The sequence below is a fragment of the Nilaparvata lugens genome, chromosome 1 (assembly GCF_014356525.2).
Source record: "Nilaparvata lugens isolate BPH chromosome 1, ASM1435652v1, whole genome shotgun sequence".
Taxonomy (NCBI): Eukaryota; Metazoa; Arthropoda; class Insecta; order Hemiptera; family Delphacidae; genus Nilaparvata; species Nilaparvata lugens.
This window is the reverse complement of record NC_052504.1, coordinates 97,116,309-97,136,422: the sequence shown is the minus strand read 5'-3', so window position 1 is coordinate 97,136,422 and position 20,114 is coordinate 97,116,309. Positions and strand designations below refer to the sequence as shown.

General features: G+C 34.3%; 1 protein-coding gene across 1 annotated transcript in view; it reads right to left on the bottom strand.

The window, feature by feature from the left end:
* Window positions 1-488: 488 nt before the first annotated feature.
* The window catches only part of LOC111062302, a 22,685-nt gene continuing 3,059 nt past the window's right edge, over window positions 489-20,114 (bottom strand). The window contains exons 2-4 of the mRNA XM_039419698.1: window positions 6,255-6,461; window positions 4,570-4,643; window positions 489-744 (exon numbers count right to left, since the gene is read on the bottom strand). Of these exons, the coding sequence (XP_039275632.1) occupies window positions 598-744; window positions 4,570-4,643; window positions 6,255-6,461 (428 nt within the window). The 3' untranslated portion in view covers window positions 489-597. The remainder of the gene's footprint in view (window positions 745-4,569; window positions 4,644-6,254; window positions 6,462-20,114) is intronic.

Sequence of the window (20,114 nt, the reverse complement as noted above, 5' to 3'; positions counted from 1 at the left end):
TTCACTAAATAATAGTCTTATAAGGTAAGTTAGTTAGCAAACTGGTAGTTGAAAGCCAAAACTGAATAGCCATTGGGCTGTCAGTCAATGACAGCCTAATGGCTGTTTGGCCATTAGGCCAAAATTGTCTAAAAATTTAGACATCATATAAAATTTAGACATCGGGCACATAACATCTTTTTTTATATTAAATTACTTAATCCCTTATAACTTAATTACATATTTCATACTCAAATTCTGTACAGAAGTGATTAATCCTATGGTTTTAGGAGTTAATTAGCTTATCTCAATGCCTTCTACATTTAAATTAGTTATTAAAACTTTAAACTCTGTTCCTGGAAAACTTAGATCTCAGCTATATGCCCTTCTTGTAGCTAACGCCTCAATTGCGTTGTAAAAATTGTATGATACGTGAATAAATAAATAAAACCTCACTACAAATATAGAGGCATAAATGAAACTGGTCATCACTGAAAAAAACAAACAAATTATTGTTGTAATTGTTATCTATTTATTATAATAAATTAGTGTGTATAATTTTTATGACTATTAAATTGAGCACTGAACTAACAAACGTTTCAAATTTTGAGGCATCTTCTATTTGAGATTCGCTATCTTTGACACACACTGTCTGAACACCCTGTAGTAGGCATAATTGTGAATGGGCATATCACACTGTAGGCCACCAAGGTAGTGTATTCTGGCATAGTCATCACACGTTATCTCGCCGTCACCATTGCAGTCCTGTCGAAAATATGAATCAACGGCAAATTAGGAAAATAACATATTATATAACAAATATCACATCAAATTCCGGTTATTTCCCAAACGAAAACAAATAGACTATAAGCGCATAACATATATTATTATATAACTAATATCACATCAAATTCCATTTATTGTCCAAACGAAAACAAGTAGCTATTGATATAAAATATCAATTATTACATTTGAAAAAATTACCCAATTCGATTTGAAAAGTTCAACAATATTGTGAGGTCCTGAAAATAAAGATGTAGGTCCTCAAAGATGTCCTGAAAATAGCACAATGGGACTCAGGAGGATACGTTGTTGAAAAAATTGATGAATTGTAAAATGTAATGAATTATTTTATACAAGAATGAACAGATATTTGATTAACATTGGTTTTGCTATCCTTGTCTATCATTCGACAAAGCAGATAGCTCTACTCATCCTTTTCTAGCTCCACAAGAACCGCAATGTTGCCAGATTGTTTTTAAACAATGTAGAGATATGATTAATCAACAGAACCTGTCTCCCTTAATAATACAATTATTTTTAAACTGCCCGATCTGTGACAGAATAAATGTATTATAAAAAGAAACAAGTCTAACCTTTTTCACTGGATTAGCCGGACTTTTCTCACAGTCCTAACGAACAAGCTCAGCCCCAAAAGCTAAATTTTGGGTATTAATATAAACTCAGTCAATGCCAAACATGAAAGCCATCTCAAGTACATATTTCTATATGACGCACAAACGCACTTCTGTTATTAAAAACAGAGAGAAGCTAACGTTAATATTGACAACAAATAAAATAAACAATCTTTCTGTCGATGACAAAGATTGTTCAAAGACAAAATACTGTTCAGTGAACTTTTAACTTAAAACTAAAATCCTGATCAATATGAGATGATAATAGATGATTCATATATATGTCCCATATGACCAGGTGACACATGGAAATTTATTGTTCAATAATTGAAAAATATATCATATTTGCGAATAAAATGTAATCAATTATTTTAAACAAGAATAAATAGATAATATTAGCCTACAGATACATCAGTATCAGCTATCCTCTAAAGAAGGCAGTGGCAAGGCAGAGAATCGGCAACACTGTCCTCCCCATCTTTTCCTCCACTGCCATTGTTACCTGGACCTCAATATAGGCGCTTGAGCATTGATGTTTTGAAATGGACTTCTTTACGTTTTTTCACTCACGAGCTGCTTACTAATTAATCACTTGTTTGTTATTAAGTAGAGCGACTTAACAGTCAAATTTCTTCAATAAATGGATTCAAGTGTAATAATTAATATTACTAATATATGTAATATATAATATAATGTAATAATTATAAGATATTAAAAGAAATAATTGGCTTGTACACGTACGGAATGGGAAATTCACGAATGACGCATCATCACTTCTGAACTACTGGACTGATAAACTTGAAATTTTGAATATAGATTATTGATTTACCGAGGATGGTTAAGGCCGATTTTGAATTCTTCAAGATTTCAGTAGGTCAAGTTCTCAATTTGTCAAGTTGTTATGTAGGCCCTAAATAAATCTATAATAAAATAAAGTAAAAAACGGGCTTATACACGTACGGTACGGGATGGGAAACTCACGAATGACGCATCATCACGTCTGAACTACCATACTGGACTGATTAACTTGGAAGTTTTGAATATAGATTATTAATTTACCGAGGATGATACAGTAATTTTTGCCGACACCCCGCAAGGACTTCAACTGCTAATGGACAAAGTCGCTGAAGTTAGTAAAATATATGGTCTGGAAGTCAACATTAACAAAACAAAGACAATGATAATTAGAAAAGAAAAAGTTGACAATGTGCATTTTACTATTGATGGTAGGGTAGTGGAGAGAGTGCCATCTTATATTTACCTGGGTACAGTTTTGAATGAGCAGTGGGACCATTCTCAGGAGGTGAGGGCTCGGATTGAAAAGGCGAGAGCGGCATTCAAAATCATGTCAAGAGTATTCAAGTCGCATAATTTGACCCTTGAACTGAAAATTAGACTCCTCCGTTGTTATATATTTTCCATTTTGTTATATGGAGTTGAGTCTTGGACCTTGACTGAAACAACAACAAAGAAACTTGAAGCGTTCGAGATGTGGACCTATAGACGGATCCTGAAAATATCATGGATGGACAAAATTTCCAACAACAGGGTTCTTCAACAACAAGACGGAAATAATGTACACAGTCAAGAGACGAAAATTGGAGTATCTGGGACACATTATGAGGAATGGAACTAAATATCAGTTGTTGAAATGTGTACTACACAGGGTAAAGTTCTTGGTAGGAGAGGTGTTGGTAGGAGACGAATTTCCTGGTTAAAGAACTTGAGAACATGGTTTGCAGTGTCCACCCCGGAACTTTGTTGAAATGTGTACTACAGGGTAAAGTTCTTGGCAGGAGAGGTGTTGGTAGGAGACGAATTTCCTGGTTAAAGAACTTGAGAACATGGTTTGCAGTGTCCACCCCGGAACTTTTTAGAGCGGCTGTCAACAAAGTTGTAATTGCCAGAATGATTGCCAACATTCGGTAACGGATAGGCACCAGAAGAAGAAGAAGAATTTACCAAGGATGGTTTTAGGCCCATTTTGAACTTTAAAAGATTTCATTAGGTCAAGTTGTTATGTAGACCCTTGAGGAGCACGGGTTACCTGCTAGTCAAATATAAAATTTAAATAATTTGAAATTTTGAATATCTATTATTAATTTACCGAGGATGGTTATAGGCCTATTTTAAGTTCTTCAAGATTTCAGTAGGTCAAGTTCTCAATTTGTCAAGTTGTTATGTAGACCCTTGAGGATTACCTGCTAGTAGAAAATAAAATAAACAGGTCTCATTGTCACAGTAAGTGGATAATTTTATTAAATTAACTTGACTGCTACCGAAGTCTTTCTATTTGATAACAAAACAGTGTTTGGAAATAATCAATTTTTACTTTCCTTGCCCTATTACCATAGGTAAAGGAAGTATTGCTTTCCGAAAAAATTAAGGTACCCAAATTTCTAAATTTCAATACGTTTCAAGGTCCCCTGAGTCCAAAAAGGTGGTTTTTGGGTATTGGTCTGTATGTGTGTGTGTGTCTGTATGAGTGTATGTGCGTCTGTGTACAAGATATCTCATCTCCCAATTAACGGAATGATTAAAAATTTGGAACATGAGGTCCTTACAATATAAGGATCCGACACGAACAATTTCGATCAAATGCAATTCAAGATGGCGGCTAAAATGGCGAAAATGTTGTTAAAAACAGGGTTTTTCGCGATTTTCTCGAAAACGGCTGCAACGATTTTGATTAAAGTTATACCTAAAATAGTCATCGATAAGCTCTATCAACTGTCACAAGTCCCATATCTGTAAAAATTTCAGGAGCTTATCTATGCAAAATTTGATTTTAGATTCCCAATTATCAGGCTTCAGATACAATTTAAACAAAACATTTTGAGTGGAAAAGATTGAGCATGAGAAACTCTACAATTAATGTTTTGTAACATTTTCACCTAAAACTAAAAATAAGCTCGAAATTCGAGAAAATGTGATTATCCAATTGCAAACTGTTGGCAACTGTTGATTCTATTAAATGATTCACTATGAAGAGATAGCAGACCTCGTGTGTCTCCAGCGTTATTGCCCTGTCACCAGCTGGCTCAAATCTTTGAATAGTAGACTTGAGATGCGCGGGAACACTAGCGTCAGGTGATCAATTTTCATAACGGCAAGGAAAGTTGTGTGAGTGCGCCACACCAGATTTTTTAGTGAGTGAAAATAAGGGAATACAAACCTGAATATATCTGGACATGTAGTTGTACATGGTACTTGTTGAACAGTAAGGATCCACTGTACACGCCTCGTAAGCTGAAAAATTCAATAAATATGAAAAAAAATTGCAGAATATTCACTAATATTACAGAACATTCACAAATATAAAAGTTTCTTCAGAATTCAATTTTCTACATAATGCTTTAATTATATGATTTGTGATTCTGTCCACGAATAAATAAATAAAAAAATAAATTCTATGGGCAGGGGGATGTTGTAGTATTCCTCCATAATTAGAATAATAAGACATCAATTGATGTTGAAGATATTCAGCTGAATATGAGTGGCAGGTGTGCCATGATATCTGCGTGTGTAATCTATAATCTATCCAATAATCTAATGTCACATAATAATCTAAAATATAATAAAGGAATGAACACTGGCTTATACACGTACGGGATCCTTGTGTATATTTTCGGATGCAACACGTTGCTTTTGAGAAGATACAAAAGAGCGTCTGTTGCTTATGGAAAGATACATTGAAGCTCATTGTGTATCTTTTCGGATGCAACACTTTGCTTTTGAGAAGATACAAAAAGCATAATTATGTTGCTTATGGAAGGATACATTGAAGCTCCTTGTGTATATTTTCGGATGCAACACGCTACTTTTGAGAAGATACAAAAGAGCACCTGTTGCTTATGGAAAGATACATTGAAGCTCCTTGTGTGTCTTTTTGGATGCAACACGTTGCTTTTGAGAAGATACAAAAAAGCATAATTATGTTGCTTATGGAAGGATACATTGAAGCTCTTTGTGTACCTTTTCGGATGCAACACGTTGCTTTTGAGAAGATACAAAAGAGCGTCTGTTGCTTATGGAAAGATACAAATCCAAATATGTCCGATGTTTTTGAGGGCACACTCTGCATTCCATTCATCATTATTTTACTTAAATTGATATTCTCATTCTTATTTCTATTTGCTCCATTTACTTATTTCTATTTGCTCCATTCGCATTTATTTTATTTGCTCCATTGTCTCCAATCTCATTTAATTAATAGTTTGGCCGTGGTGCTGCTGGTCAAGAATAGCAGGCCTAGCGTCCCAACAACCCAAGGTGCTAGAGTGGTAGAATCCCACCGAAAATCCGGGTTCCTTTATATCCATAATCCTCCATATTCTAGACCCCTACCCCTCACCAAGCCTTAATTTCCTCCCACTTGTACCTTTCAAATTTCCACTTCCCTGTAAATTCTGCCCATCCAATAGATTAGCCTAGATTATTTTCATCAATTGTATTAATTTCCACTATGTATTGTATTTAAATTTAGAAGTGTTATTCTTTGTTCGTTTTGTTTAATTTTATAAGTGTTTGCCATAGGTCTTGTCAGACCTGACAATGTAAGACAAATTGAATAAATATCAAAATATCTCTCTCACACACATTCACTTTCTCTCTTACTAGCCACCCTTAGTACAAAGTGGCAACAGTATTGGTAGAGAAGGGTGGTGGTGTCAAGAGGAAACTTCGACCTTGAGAGACCCATTTTCGCTTGGGCGACTATAGTATTATATTAATAGTAGGACCACTTTTCAAATGTGTTATCAAACATTTGTCACCATTAAGTATTTGTACAGCACATGTTTGACAAATAAATATTTTTCTATTCTAAACACTATGTATTAAGTTTTGGAAATAACTTACCTCCACTGCGTTGCCAGTTATCTCCGCTGAGTACAGGGGCGCCAGCGTCGAACCAGTACTGGCGGCCAATTAGGAAGGGCCCACACAGGCCTGCCGTGCAGCCGATCGTCAGGTTGCAGGCGGACGTCGCGTCGCAAATGCACCCAAGGCACGCCTCTGTGAACTCAGGTAGTTCGTCCGCGCCCGCCGCATCGCGACCTTCTCGCACTGCAAACATTACATTTTCAACATGTTTTCAATCGAATCAGAACAGAAACATTCCATTTCCAACATGTTTTCAATTGAATCAGAACAAACATTCCATTTTCAACATATTTTCAATCAAATCAAAACAATAACATTTCATTTTCAACATATTTTCAATCAAATCAAAACAAACATTCCATTTTCAACATATTTTCAATCAAATCAAAACAAACATTTCATTTTCAACATATTTTCAATCAAATCAAAACAAAAACATTTAATTTTCATCATGTTTTCAATCAAATCAGAACAAAAATTCAATTTTCAACATATTTTCAATCAAATCAAAACAAACATTTCATTTTCAACATATTTTCAATCAAATCAAAACAAACATTTCATTTTCAACAAATTTCCAATCAAATCAAAACAATAACATTTCATTTCCAACATTTTTTCAATCGAATCAGAACAAACATTCCATTTTCAACATATTTTCAATCAAATCAAAACAATAACATTTCATTTCCAACATGTTTTCAATCAAATCAAAACAATAACATTTTATTTTCAACATGTTTTCAATCAAATCAGAACAAACACTCCATTTTCAACATATTTTCAATCAAATCAAAACAATAACATTTCATTTCCAACATGTTTTCATTCAAATCAGAACAAACCTTTCATTTTCAACATGTTTTCAATCAAATCAGAACAAACATTCCATTTTCAACATGTTTTCAATCAAATCAAAACAAACATTTCATTTTCAATCAAATCAAAACAAACATTTCATTTTCAACATGTTTTCAATCAAATCAGAACAAACATTCCATTTCCAACACATTTTCAATCAAATCAAAACAATAACGATTCATTTCCAACATGTTTTCAATCAAATCAGAACAAACATTTCATTTTCAACATGTTTTCAATCAAATCAGAACAAACATTTCATTTTCAAAATGTTTTCAATCAAATCAGGACAAACATTTCATTTCCAACATGTTTTCAATCAAATCAAAACAAACATTTCATTTTCAACATATTTTCAATCAAATCAAAACAATCGTTTTGAATCATAATACAAGGCTCTTGAGATCGTCAAAGTATTGCAACAATCAAAGTTCAAAACAATCAACCGGTGACTGGAGCTTTATTGGGACCATGTATTCTGCTATAGTGAGGTCCACGTTATAATGGCAGTGGAGAAAGATAGGAGAACAACGTTGCCGATCCTCTGTCTTGTCTATGCCTGCAGGTTAAAACAATCAACCGGTGACTGGAACTTTATTGGGGCCATGACTGTATTCTGCTATAGTGAGGTCCACGTTATAATGGCAGTGGAGAAAGATAGGAGAACAACGTTGCCGATCCTCTGTCTTGTCAATGCCTGCAGGTCAAAACAATCAACCGGTGACTGGAACTTTATTGGGACCATGTATTCTGCTATAGTGAGGTCCACGTTATAACGGCAGTGGAGAAAGATAGGAGAACAACGTTGCCGATCCTCTGTCTTGTCAATGCCTTCTATGAAGGGTAACTGATAAAAGTTTATTGATGTAATATTAACTGTTCATTCTCGTTTTAGATTATCAATTATATTTTATCAAGCAATAAATTATATTTTTCAACGATTTCATAATGAATTTTCATAATCAAGATTAAATATTCTGTTAATTATTAATTATATTTCTACATTGTTAGAAACCGATCTGGCAACAGAGCATAGCGAGAAAGAGATAGCGCTATCTGCTTTGTTGAATGATAGACAAGGATAGCAATGACGCTTGCAATATTAATTGACCGAGCGAAGTGAGGTCTAAGATTCAAGTCGACGGTTTGGCATTTCTCTTAATGTTCATATGTTGCGCATTTACGGCGAAACGCAGCAATAGATTTTCATGAAATTTGACAGGTATGTTCCTTTTTGAATTTCGCGTCGACGTATATACAAGTTTTTGGAAATCTGGCATTTCAAGGATAATATAAAAGGAAAAAGGAGCCTCCTTCATACGCCAATATTAGAGTAAAAATCAGACTATAGAATTATTCATCATAAATCAGCTGTTTAGTGGACTATAATACTACCCGTTTAAAAACATCGAACATCTTCAAAATGTATCTTTCCACCAACGTTAGCAGACAGTTGACTATAATACTACCCGTTCAAATGCATCGAACATCTTGAAAACGTATCTTTCCATCAACGTTGTAGACAGTTGCAGCCAGACTTGATAACAGCGCTCACACTCACATTCCGGGACGACACGTCACGGTACGATAGAACAGAAAGCTCTATGTTTATTCAGGATTATTTCTAGACATTTAAAATTGATAAATTATTTATTAGTTTTTGAGAAAACATAACAACAGGTCAATGTAACTAACTGAGCGTGAGGTCTACTGTTCACAGAACTACTAGTATCTCAATAACTTGGTAAAAAATCAGCTGCCATGTGGACTATTAATTGCATGCAATGAGGCATGTGATTGATCACTCGAGGTAGCATAGTATTTTCTCTGCTTTCAACTCGGTAAGCTTTATCATTCCCACTTGAGTTACAGTGTTATTCTGTGGGGAAATTGTTCACGGGTGTCTGAAGTTTTGGTTCTGCAAAAAAAAAGCGATAAGAATAGTAACTAACTCAAATGTGAGAGCTCACTGCAAACCGCTATTTGTCAAAACTAGAGTCATGACTGTCATTTGTTTGTATATATATACGTTGCTTTTGTATATAAAATTGAAGGAAAGAAACCTTGATTGTAATATTAATGTGCACAATCATAATACGAGGAGCTATAGAAATGTACATATTCCTCAAGTAAGGCTATCAAGGACTTTGAGAAGCCATTTTAATGTGGGAATAAGACTTTTTAATCATTGCTATCGTATGTCAGAGATCTACCTTATCCTAGTTTCAGAAAGGCAATAAACAAATTCCTAAGTGACAACCCATTTTATAGTTTGACTGAATTTTATGAAAACTCCTTCAATTAATGTTTGTCCTATAAAATACTGTATATTATAGGACCTACTAGTATGTGTATAAGATTATATTTCTTATTTATGAGTTACCTAGATGGTATAAATTTGTATTGAGTGGGTCTCCACCCAAATTATTAATGTAATGTTTTTATTAATTATCTGACATTGTCTAATGCAATTTTGTAATTGTTCTTTGACAAAAATAAATTATCTTATCTTATCTTTTGATGAAAGTAGCATAGTTGCTTACAACAGAAACATTGTCGATACAGCAACCCAAACAGCCATTAGTTGTTTATAAATATACGTATATCTCGCCGACACGAAGACACGACAGGACAGGACATAATATTTACTCTGATGGACAGTATTAGAGGAGGCTGTGTGGTTTATTAATGCGCGAGGTCTACTATTTGCAGAACTACTAGTACCTAACCAGCAGATCTCATACCAAAAGTTCAAGTTCAAGATAACTGTGCTTGTTAATGCGCGCGGAGCAACATAATTACATTTTGATTTAATTAATAATTATTCAATGAGCCCTTCAGCTCTATCTTCACAAGCCAGACTTGAAGAATTCCTCCCTTGAGCAATCACGATGCTATAAACATACTCTCAATCAATCAATCAAAACAACACTTCAATCAATACCGCAATATCAATCAATACTGTTCTTTGTTCATTCACAACTTCGCTCAGCATATATGAGCTTGGCAAAATTATATTACATACTGTGAGCATTGGTTGGAAAGGAAACAGTATTCATATGAGTTATTTATAAGGAATGCTGACACCTTGAAACAGCCCTAGGCTATAAATGGGCAGACTGGGCTTTTGCCCAGGGCGCCACAATTTTGAAGGCGCAAATAAGAGATTGAATAATTTAGAGAATCAAAACACCCACTAAAAATATCGAACACAAGATTTTCAAAAATACATAGAACAGAACATGAAAAAAAATCTGGTGTGGTACACTCACACAACTTTCCTTGCTCATTGATCTATAAGCCTCATTAACGAGGATAATTTAGGGAATAACATTATGCCGATTGGCGGCTAAATAATTAAAACTACGATTATACTGTTCAGAGTACATTTTCCTTTGTTTGAATTATGAAATTTGAGGATTTTTTAAAGTTGTCAAAACAGCTGTTCTACAAATAAAATATCGACATGTGTTCTTTTGAATAAACTGCTCTACCTACCTACCTCACGCACGAGAAGGAGGTTACAAAGTAAAGTTCTCAAGGATGGGGTGGACCCCCTGTTAATTTCTCAGGGAGGAGACTCATGCCAGTTAATAGAGCTGATATATAACTAACTATACAGGGTAGGAATTTGAAAAAAATCGGTCAAGTCATTTTTGAGAAAATCGTGATAGAAATTCAACAAAATTCATTCTTCTCAGGAATATTACGGAGCTCCTGCAATTTTCCCAGAAATGAGACTCATGTCAGTTGATAGGGCTTATAAATAGCCCTATGAAGAAAATCGTTAGAGCCGTTTTCGAGATAACCGTGAAAAACATGGTTTTTTAGCCATTATCCGCCATTTTGAATTGAATTTTATTGAATTTCTTATTGTCGGATCCTCATGGTATAAGGACCTTAAGTTTAAAATTTCAAGTCAATCGGTTGGAATTAGGAATGGAGTTATCGTGTTCACAGACACACACACACCCACACACAGACCAACACCCAAAAATCATGTTTTTGGACTCAGGGGACCTTGAAACGTATAGAAAACATGAAATTAGGGTACCTTAATTTTTTTTTGGAAAGCAATACTTTCCTTACCTATGGTAATAGGGCAAGGAAAGTAATAATATAGGCTACCGGAAATTTAAAATGTAGATACTGTAGTAAGAAAAATGAGAATTATAAGCTACTGATATCTTGTATGAACTATTAGCTTTTGAAAATTTAACTGATAAGATTTAATAACCATACTCTCTGCTCTTATTCAAAAAATTGGTGTGGCGCACTCACACAACTTTCCTTGCCGTTATGAAAATTGATCACCTGTCGCTAGTGCTCACGCGCATCTCAAGTCTAGTATTCTAAGATCTGAGCCAACTGGTGACAGGACAATAGCGCTGCAGATACACGAAGTCTGCTATCTCTTCATAGTGAATGATTTAATAGAATCAACAGTTGCCAAAAGTTTGCAATTGAACAATCTTATTTTCTCGAATTTCGAGCTTATTTTCAATTTTAGGTGAAAATGTTACTGGACATTAATATTGTAGAGATGCTCAATCTTTTCCACTTTAATTTTTTTGTTTAAATTGAATCTGAAGCCTGATAATTGAGAATCTGAAATCAAACTCTGCATAGATGGGGCAAAGCTCCTAAAATGTTTACAGATATAGGACTTGTTGCAGTTGATAGAGCTTATCAATGACTATTTCAGGTATAAATTTGATCAAAATCGTTGGAGCCGTTTTCGAGAAAATTGCCAATAGGTGTTAAAAACCTCGGTTTGTGGCGATGACGCAATCTAGCTGGCTGGCCACTGAGCACACATTTCATGACCCCTACCGTTTTCATCTAAATACCGTGGGATTTTCCACTTAGAATCGTCTGAAGAATGTTAAGAGGTCTACAGTTTTGTGTTTGGAATACGTGATCTTGGTATCTCTTGTTATTCACTTCATAAGATACTAGTAGTTCTGTGAACAGTAGACCTCGCGCTCAGTAGGTTACATTGACCTTTGGCATTTGACCATGGATGTTGTTATGTTTTCTCAAAAATTAATAAATAATTTATCAATTTAAAATGTCTAGAAAGAATCCTAAATAAACATAGAGCTTTCTGTCCTATCGTACCGTGACGTGTCGTCGCGGAATGTGAGTGTGAGCGCTGTTATCAGGTCTGGCTGCAACTACTGTCTTCAACGTTGATGGAAAGATACTTTTCAAGATGTTCGATGTTTTTGAACGGGTAGTATTATAGTCAACTGTCTATACTAACGTTGATGGAAAGATACATTTTAAAGATGTTCGATGTTTTTGAACGGGTAGTATTATAGTCCACTGATTTATGATGAATAATTCTATAGTCTTATTTTTACTCTAATATTGGCGTATGAAGGAGGCTCTTTTTCCCTTTTATATTATCCTTGCAAAATGCAAAATTTCCAAAAACCTTATATATACGTCGACGCGCAATTTAAAAAGGAACATACCTGTCAAATTTCATGGAAATCTATTACCGCGTTTCGCCGTAAATATGCGCAACATATAAACATTAAACATTAAGAGAAATGCCAAACCGTCGACTTGAATCTTAGACCTCACTTCGCTCGGTCAATAAGTAAAATAGATTTTATTTGCTTTTACATTATAGTAATAAGGGGGGCGCCCGGGGGCTGGCTTGAAGTTAATATACTGTAGCCGCAGTGTATTGATTGAATAAAACGGGAGCCTCGTCTATTGTTGAAGGAGCATTGTTGATGATCGCTGATTGTAAGATCGATGATCGTATTTTTATAATAGAAAAGCCTGTGGCGTAGACCCATCTCTCCGGCCTTTCATTATTTGCAAGTAAATTGTTTCTTTTGATGTTGTAACGTGCAACCGAATCGCTTTGTCTCGTACCGTGGGTTGTTATTCTTGTCAGGTTGTTCAGAATGTTTCTGAAAATAACAGCTTCAGTGAGGTCAATATTATTATAATGGCAGTGGAGAAAGAGATAGGGGAACAGCGTTGTCGATTCTCTGCCTTCCCGATTCTTGTTCGGTTGTTCAGAGTGTTTCGGAAAATAACAGTTTTAGTGAGGTCAATATTATTATAATGGCAGTGGAGAAAGAGATAGGGGGACAGCGTTGTCGATTCTCTGCCTTCCCGATTCTTGTCAGGTTGTTCAGAATGTTTCTGAAAATAACAGCTTTAGTGAGGTCAATGTTATTATAATGGCAGTGGAGAAAGAGATAGGGGAACAGTGTTGTCGATTCTCTGCCTTGCCACTTCCATTAAGATTAGATTAGATTTATTTATGTATGTTACAATATTTACTGGCTTATACAGTAATTTACATTAAATGACGATAATGCTAGTTATTCAACGAATTTTACAAAGTAAAAATAAATCAATCAATGAGAATAAAGATTGAATGCAATTAGAATAACGATAATATAATAATGTGATGTAACTGCATAAATCGGCGGTGTTTCAACAAATAATTGTCGATTCTCTAAGAAGGATATAAAATATCCTTCCCATTAACACACGACCGGGTTGTGATGAATTAGAGCTGTATTAGAGCTCTACTTAATAAGTTAAAAACTAGTTGAGCTGTATTAGAGCTGTATTTGAGCTATTAGAGCTGTATTAGAGCTCTACTTAATAAGTTAAAAACTAGTTGATTTGAATCTTAGAATTATGGGATGAATGAATGAATGAATGAAATTAGAGTGAGTAAAAGTGAATACAATATTGCATTAATAATTAAAATTGGATAAATGGAGCAAACGTTATACGGTGGGATTTAAATTAAAATTTTAGAAATTGATTGAGTAATATTGACAATATACAATACTAAAGAACAGAAAATATAGAGATGAGAAGATGAATATGTATTATGTAGAATGGAGATGGGATGTGGAAAATGGATGAATGAATGGAATGAAGAATGGAAAGGAAGGGAGATTAGAATGCAGTGCTCTAGGGTTGGACAGACTCAGTCATTTTCTCTATAAGATACTTTTCCAAAGACAGGATAAAGCCCGCTCGGCTCTCAATGCATCTAATAGAGTTGGGAAGTTTATTCCATTCACGACAACCTTTTATAGAGGATAGCTAATACCATAGAGAAACAATAGCGTGAGCTATTACGCTATTGTTTCTCTATGCTAATATAGGTATATCTGATGTGATATTAAGTGTTCATTCTTATTTAAAAATTCAATTATTCTTTATTCGCCAAGAAAATATATTTTTCAAATAATGAATAATACATTTTCATGATTGAAATTAAATATTTTATTAATTAATTATAATTCTACATAGTTAGAAAAACTATCAGGAAACGTTGCGGAGCTAGAAAAGGATAGCGCTATCTTCTTTGTCTGCTTGATAAGGATAGCTACACCAATGTTAATAAAATTTCAATTTCATTTATTGCCAATTAGAATATTCAAAACATATTACAAACTCTTTATAATATGACATATCATTGAAAATATAATTAAATAAACATAATTACTCATACATATAATTGAATAAAATTAAAATAAAATATAAAATCTAGGCATCACCAGCAAAAAGAAAATCTTTGCCCGCTGGTGAGAGTTGCAAAACAGTAAAAGAAAAACATAATATTTCGAAATAATGCAGAAAGTTGAGGTTAAATTCAACTAATAATTACAATAGAAACTTTATAACAGCAGAATCATAAAACATCAAACAAATATTGTGCAGAGAAAAGACTATAAAATGAAAATAAAAGAATTAAGATTAAATACTGTCATTATAACGTGAACCTCACTATATGAAGATGATAGACAAGGATAGCAACACTAATTTTAATCAAATACTGCCATTATAACGTGGACATCATATAATAAACTCCATTCATAGTGACATTCTCTTCAAAGTGTCAGCAGCGTTTGACAAGCTGTTATTTTTATAAAGAACTAGCTTACCCGGCGAACTTCGTATCGCCAAAAAGTCAATGTATCTCATGTTAAACTTGACTTTATTTGGTGAATCATTAAATTTATCTGACAATCAATATTTTTATTTACATCTCAATAGGGACTTCCTTTTTGCTTAAAACTACCGTTTTAATACCAGTAAACAATATTTATCACAGAGTGACGTGTTTATAAAGGTGCGTACAGATATACGCGCCGCGAACATGAGCAATTCACTTTTAATCAGCTGACTATATCTGTATTTTTACAGAAACGGTAAGATACAGGTATAAAAAGCTTGACATCAGCTGATTAAAAGTGAATTGCTCATCGCGAACATGAGCAATTCACTTTTAATCAGCTGACTATATCTGTATTTTTACAGAAACAGTAAGATACAGGTATAAAAAGCTTGGCATCAGCTGATTAAAAGTGAATTGCTCATGTTCGCGGCGCGTAAATCTGTACGCACCTTTACAGCTGGTAAGTTCATATGCTAAATCATATTATCACAACATGGTCTTGAATCATGATGATCTTCCCGTTCTACGTTAGCCGCTCGGCCAACAATTTCGAAAACATAGGTCTGTAAAATGGATTAATATATAATTATTATCAGCCCCCCTATTAAAATTTCTGGTTAGAAACCATCCCCAATATTCACACAACATATTCCCAAAGTTTCATGCCGTCTTGTCAAGTAGTTTTCGAGTCTATAAGGAACAAACAAACTAACACACAAACATACATTCATTTTTATATATAGAGATGTTTGAATGAGAAGCGCCTCTATATAATTATATATAACTTCTTATCAAAATTTTGGAGAGAGATAGTACAGGCTCAGTCTAGTTCTCCTCTATGGTCCTAATTATTTTATAATCATAGTGTTTTGTTCAATAAATAAATTAGTACTAGTCCCTGGGTTGGAGAACACGCTTAAGAACTGCCGTTTTATTGTAATCTTTCAAACCAGCAACTTTCAATAATTGCTGGGCTATACAGAGTTGATGAAAATTATGAAAACAGCTTAATATTTAACTTTGTTGAAGTTCTGACACTGTGTTACTATAGTAAATATTTGAGAAAACACTTACTTTTTTGGAGTCTTGAGGAATGTATTTCACTCCTGAAGAGGAGCTTCATCAGCCAAAGTTATTATAGAGTGTTTCGTCATGGAAAGCAACTTCAAGCTTAATATTTCTTTTACAAGAATAATTCCTGTATAGTAGCTGAGGGTGCCAATTTAGGGTTAAAATTTCTCAGGTGTAGCTTCATCTATGATGCAAATTTCAGCCAAATCTTGGTTACTTTTTCTTAACTGTTACAAAACGCACGATGGTTAGTCCATGATTTTTCTCATTTTTTTGTGAAAAATAAAAATCGCCATACTTCGTGACCTTATGCTCTTTGATACGAGAAACACGAATCTGGAATCCGATTTGCAAATTCCTTACCGTTCATCAAATAAGACCGTTTGAAAATTTGCAAATTTCAGATAAAGGAGTAAATTTTGAATCAAATAGGTAATATGAAAGTCTAAAATCAAAAAATCTAGAACAGTAACTTAGTGACTATGCAATGAATTCTTCAGCTGACTAAATGATAAATCATAACAATCTTTTCTTATACACTTTCAATGTTATTTTTATATCCTGAAAAAGGACGAAGAGTGGGTCAATTTTGTTGTCCAACGAACTTGACCTGTAAAAAGGTTCGAAGAATACGTTTTCAAAATTTGAAGATTATTGATCAATTCTCTCTAAAGTTATTGTAGAACATAATTATAAACAGACATACAAGGACTTTGGCCTTCAATAAGTCAAAAGTGAGAACTCGCTAACGCTCGTTCAATGAATGAAAATATATAGTGATTTTCACTTCAAATTGTCAGGAGAGTGGTTGAATGGGAAACACAATAATGCTGCTATTTTCATAAAAGAATAAAATCCTAAAACAGTTTGGAGCGAATCTCAATACAATAAAAACAACACTCCTAATACAGCAGGTCGTCAAGCCGGGTAGGAATTCGTGTTATTTTAGACTTTCCATGACCTTTAAACTTTAAAAGTGTCCAAATAAACCTGGCTTTTGTATGAAATAAAACTACAAGAAACAAGTTTAGTTCATTGCACTTTTTGATGGAGCTCTATGTTACTGAGGCCCGATAGCAGTTTAAACTGAGTTTAAATTTATCCAGGATTGAATCAAGCTATATTGCATTGATATTGTAATTTAATTGGGTTAGCTGTTTAGGATTGTAATTGATCTACTGTGTTGAGCAGTATATTATATAGGTCTAGAAACCTCACTCAATATCTATTTATTACTAGTAGTTCTGTGAACAGTAGACCTCGCGCAGTTATAAACCAGTCTCCTCCAATACTGTCCATTAGAGTAAATTCTGTCCTGTCCTGTCGTATCGGCGAGATATCGGTGTATGAACCACTAATGGCTGTTTGGGTTGATGTATCGACAATGCTAATAATTTAATGTAAACAGCTATGCTACTGTCATCAAAAGCTTATCGAGTTGAAAGCAGAGAAAAGTCGGGCGAAAATACTATGCTACTTCAAGTTATCAATTGCATGCCTCACTGCATGCAATTAATAGTCCACACAACAGCTGTTTTTTCACTAAGTTACACTGAGATATTGAATTGAATGCGTCATTGCTTGCAATATTTATAATCCACTCGACAGCTGATTTATGATGAATAATTCTATAGTCTGGCCCCTGTTTCATAAAAATTTAGAAATCCTGTAATACAGGAACAGCTGATTTTATCGGCTATATTGAGCATGTAATTGGAATGGTGATTTCCTGTATTACAGGACTTGTAACTTTTATGAAACAGGCCCCAGATTTTTACTCTAACATTGGCGTATGAAGGAGGCTCCTTTTATATTATCCTTGAAATGCAAAATTTCCAAAAACCTTGTATGTATACGTCGACGCGCAATTTAAAAAGGAACATACCTGTCAAATTTCATGAAAATCTATTACCGCGTTTCGCCGTAAATGCGCAACATAAAAACATATAAACATTAAGAGAAATGCCAAACCGTCGACTTGAATCTTAGACCTCACTTCGCTCGGTCAATAAATATCACTGTATCTCACCAGAAACAGTATCTGAATACATTACCCATTCAATCAATGAAGCGGACACTGATATCAATACGTGGGAATGGGGAATCCATCTTTACTCCTTATTTATGATATAACGTTCATGGTAATTTTATAGTTCCTTATGATAACATTACTCCTGGTAATAAAGTTCTCGCTTGGATGATTGATTCGGTCTATTTTAGGAAGTACGGCTATAAATTATTATGATATACTACTCTAATCATATTAGCACGAAATCCGCTCAGAAATGTCACGAGCATATTATTAGTACACTATAGTATAGAAAAAGATAAGCGTAAGCCTGTTAGTCTCTGATTATAGTATATTATAGTATTCGTCATCATTGAAAGTACACACACGTCACCGCGAGGTAACTCCCTTTTCCAATGCGTCATGTATCCTAATATGTATATGTATCCTGTATATGTATATATATATATATAATATATATATATATATATCCTGTATATGTATCCTGTATCAGTATCACGCATCCTATTGCAGTAATGACTAATTATTAACCGAAATGAACCAGACTGTTTTCTAGGAAGGAACTGGTACCGGTAAACTTCTAATACATTCCAAGTAATCTAGATTAACCTGCATTTCCTAGAAAACTAATAAGTTATCTATAATTTAATACTGGCTTATACACGTACGGGATAGGAAATTCACGAATGACGTATCATCACGTCTGAACTACTCAACATGAAATTTTGCATATAGATTCCCAATTAACCGATGATGGTTATAGGTCTATTTTATTTATTTTATTCACAATCACGAATCATAAATTAAAATATGATTGGGAGAATAATATTAATAATTAATTGATATTATAAAATAATATTTATTATTAATAATAATTATTATTAATATTTTGAGTTCTTCAAGATTTCAGTTGGTCAAGTTTTCAGTTTGTTCAGTTCCTTAGACCCTTGCGGAGCACGGGTTACCTGCTAGTGCATAATAATTTTATTACTGTACAGAATTGTTGATTGTTAGTGCCGGTTGCACAAACGCCGGTTAAATTTCAATTCTCACACTAGATTCTCACTATTTTCACTAGACTCACTAGACACTATATCTAGACTCTTGTATCCCTACAACTCTGAGATCCGTTGGTACAAAGGCAGTTAAATTTCAACCGTGATTAATTCCAGAAGAACCAATCAGAGAAGCAGTCTAATCAAAAAGGCCTTCTCTGATTGGTTCTCGTGAAATTAATCACGGTTAAAATTCAACCGGCTTTTGTGCAGCCGGGCCATACAATATCAATAAGCATATATCTCAACAGTCTGTATATATCTATAGCTGTACTCACTATAGTGAGTATCCTTGTAAAGTTTTAAAATTAATCAAGACTAGTTTTGACATTTATCTCTTTTCTTAATGTCCGAAACATGTTGTGATAAAATATTTCAAAAAAGGGTACTGAGATTTTTATTTCTTTATATTTAGTTTTGACATTTATATGACACTAGCCGTCAGGCTCGCTTCGCTCGCCATATCCGTCTAGCCAGGGGGCTCCGCCCCCTGGACCCCCGACTGGATCGACCAAGAATGAAATCAGCAGGCTCGCTTCGCTCGCCTGCATTTTTCATTTGAGCATTTTTATCATATGTTAGGACAATCCAGTCGGGGGCCAGACTAAACGTCTGGCTAAACGGATATGGCGAGCGAAGCGAGCCTGACGGCTAGTAATATAATACTCCCAGGATTGAAGTAGCAGTGCCCAATCAATTTTTCCGCGATAAATGCATTTAAATCTTCAACTTGGTGCCAACCTAACAAAGTCAACTCAACTTATAGCCCAGTCAATAAAGGTTTTTTCCGTCACAAAATTAGGAGAAAGCTGGATTTCTCACTATCGATAGAACCATCCCAGAGGGTCATTTTCCCAAAAGTCCCAAAG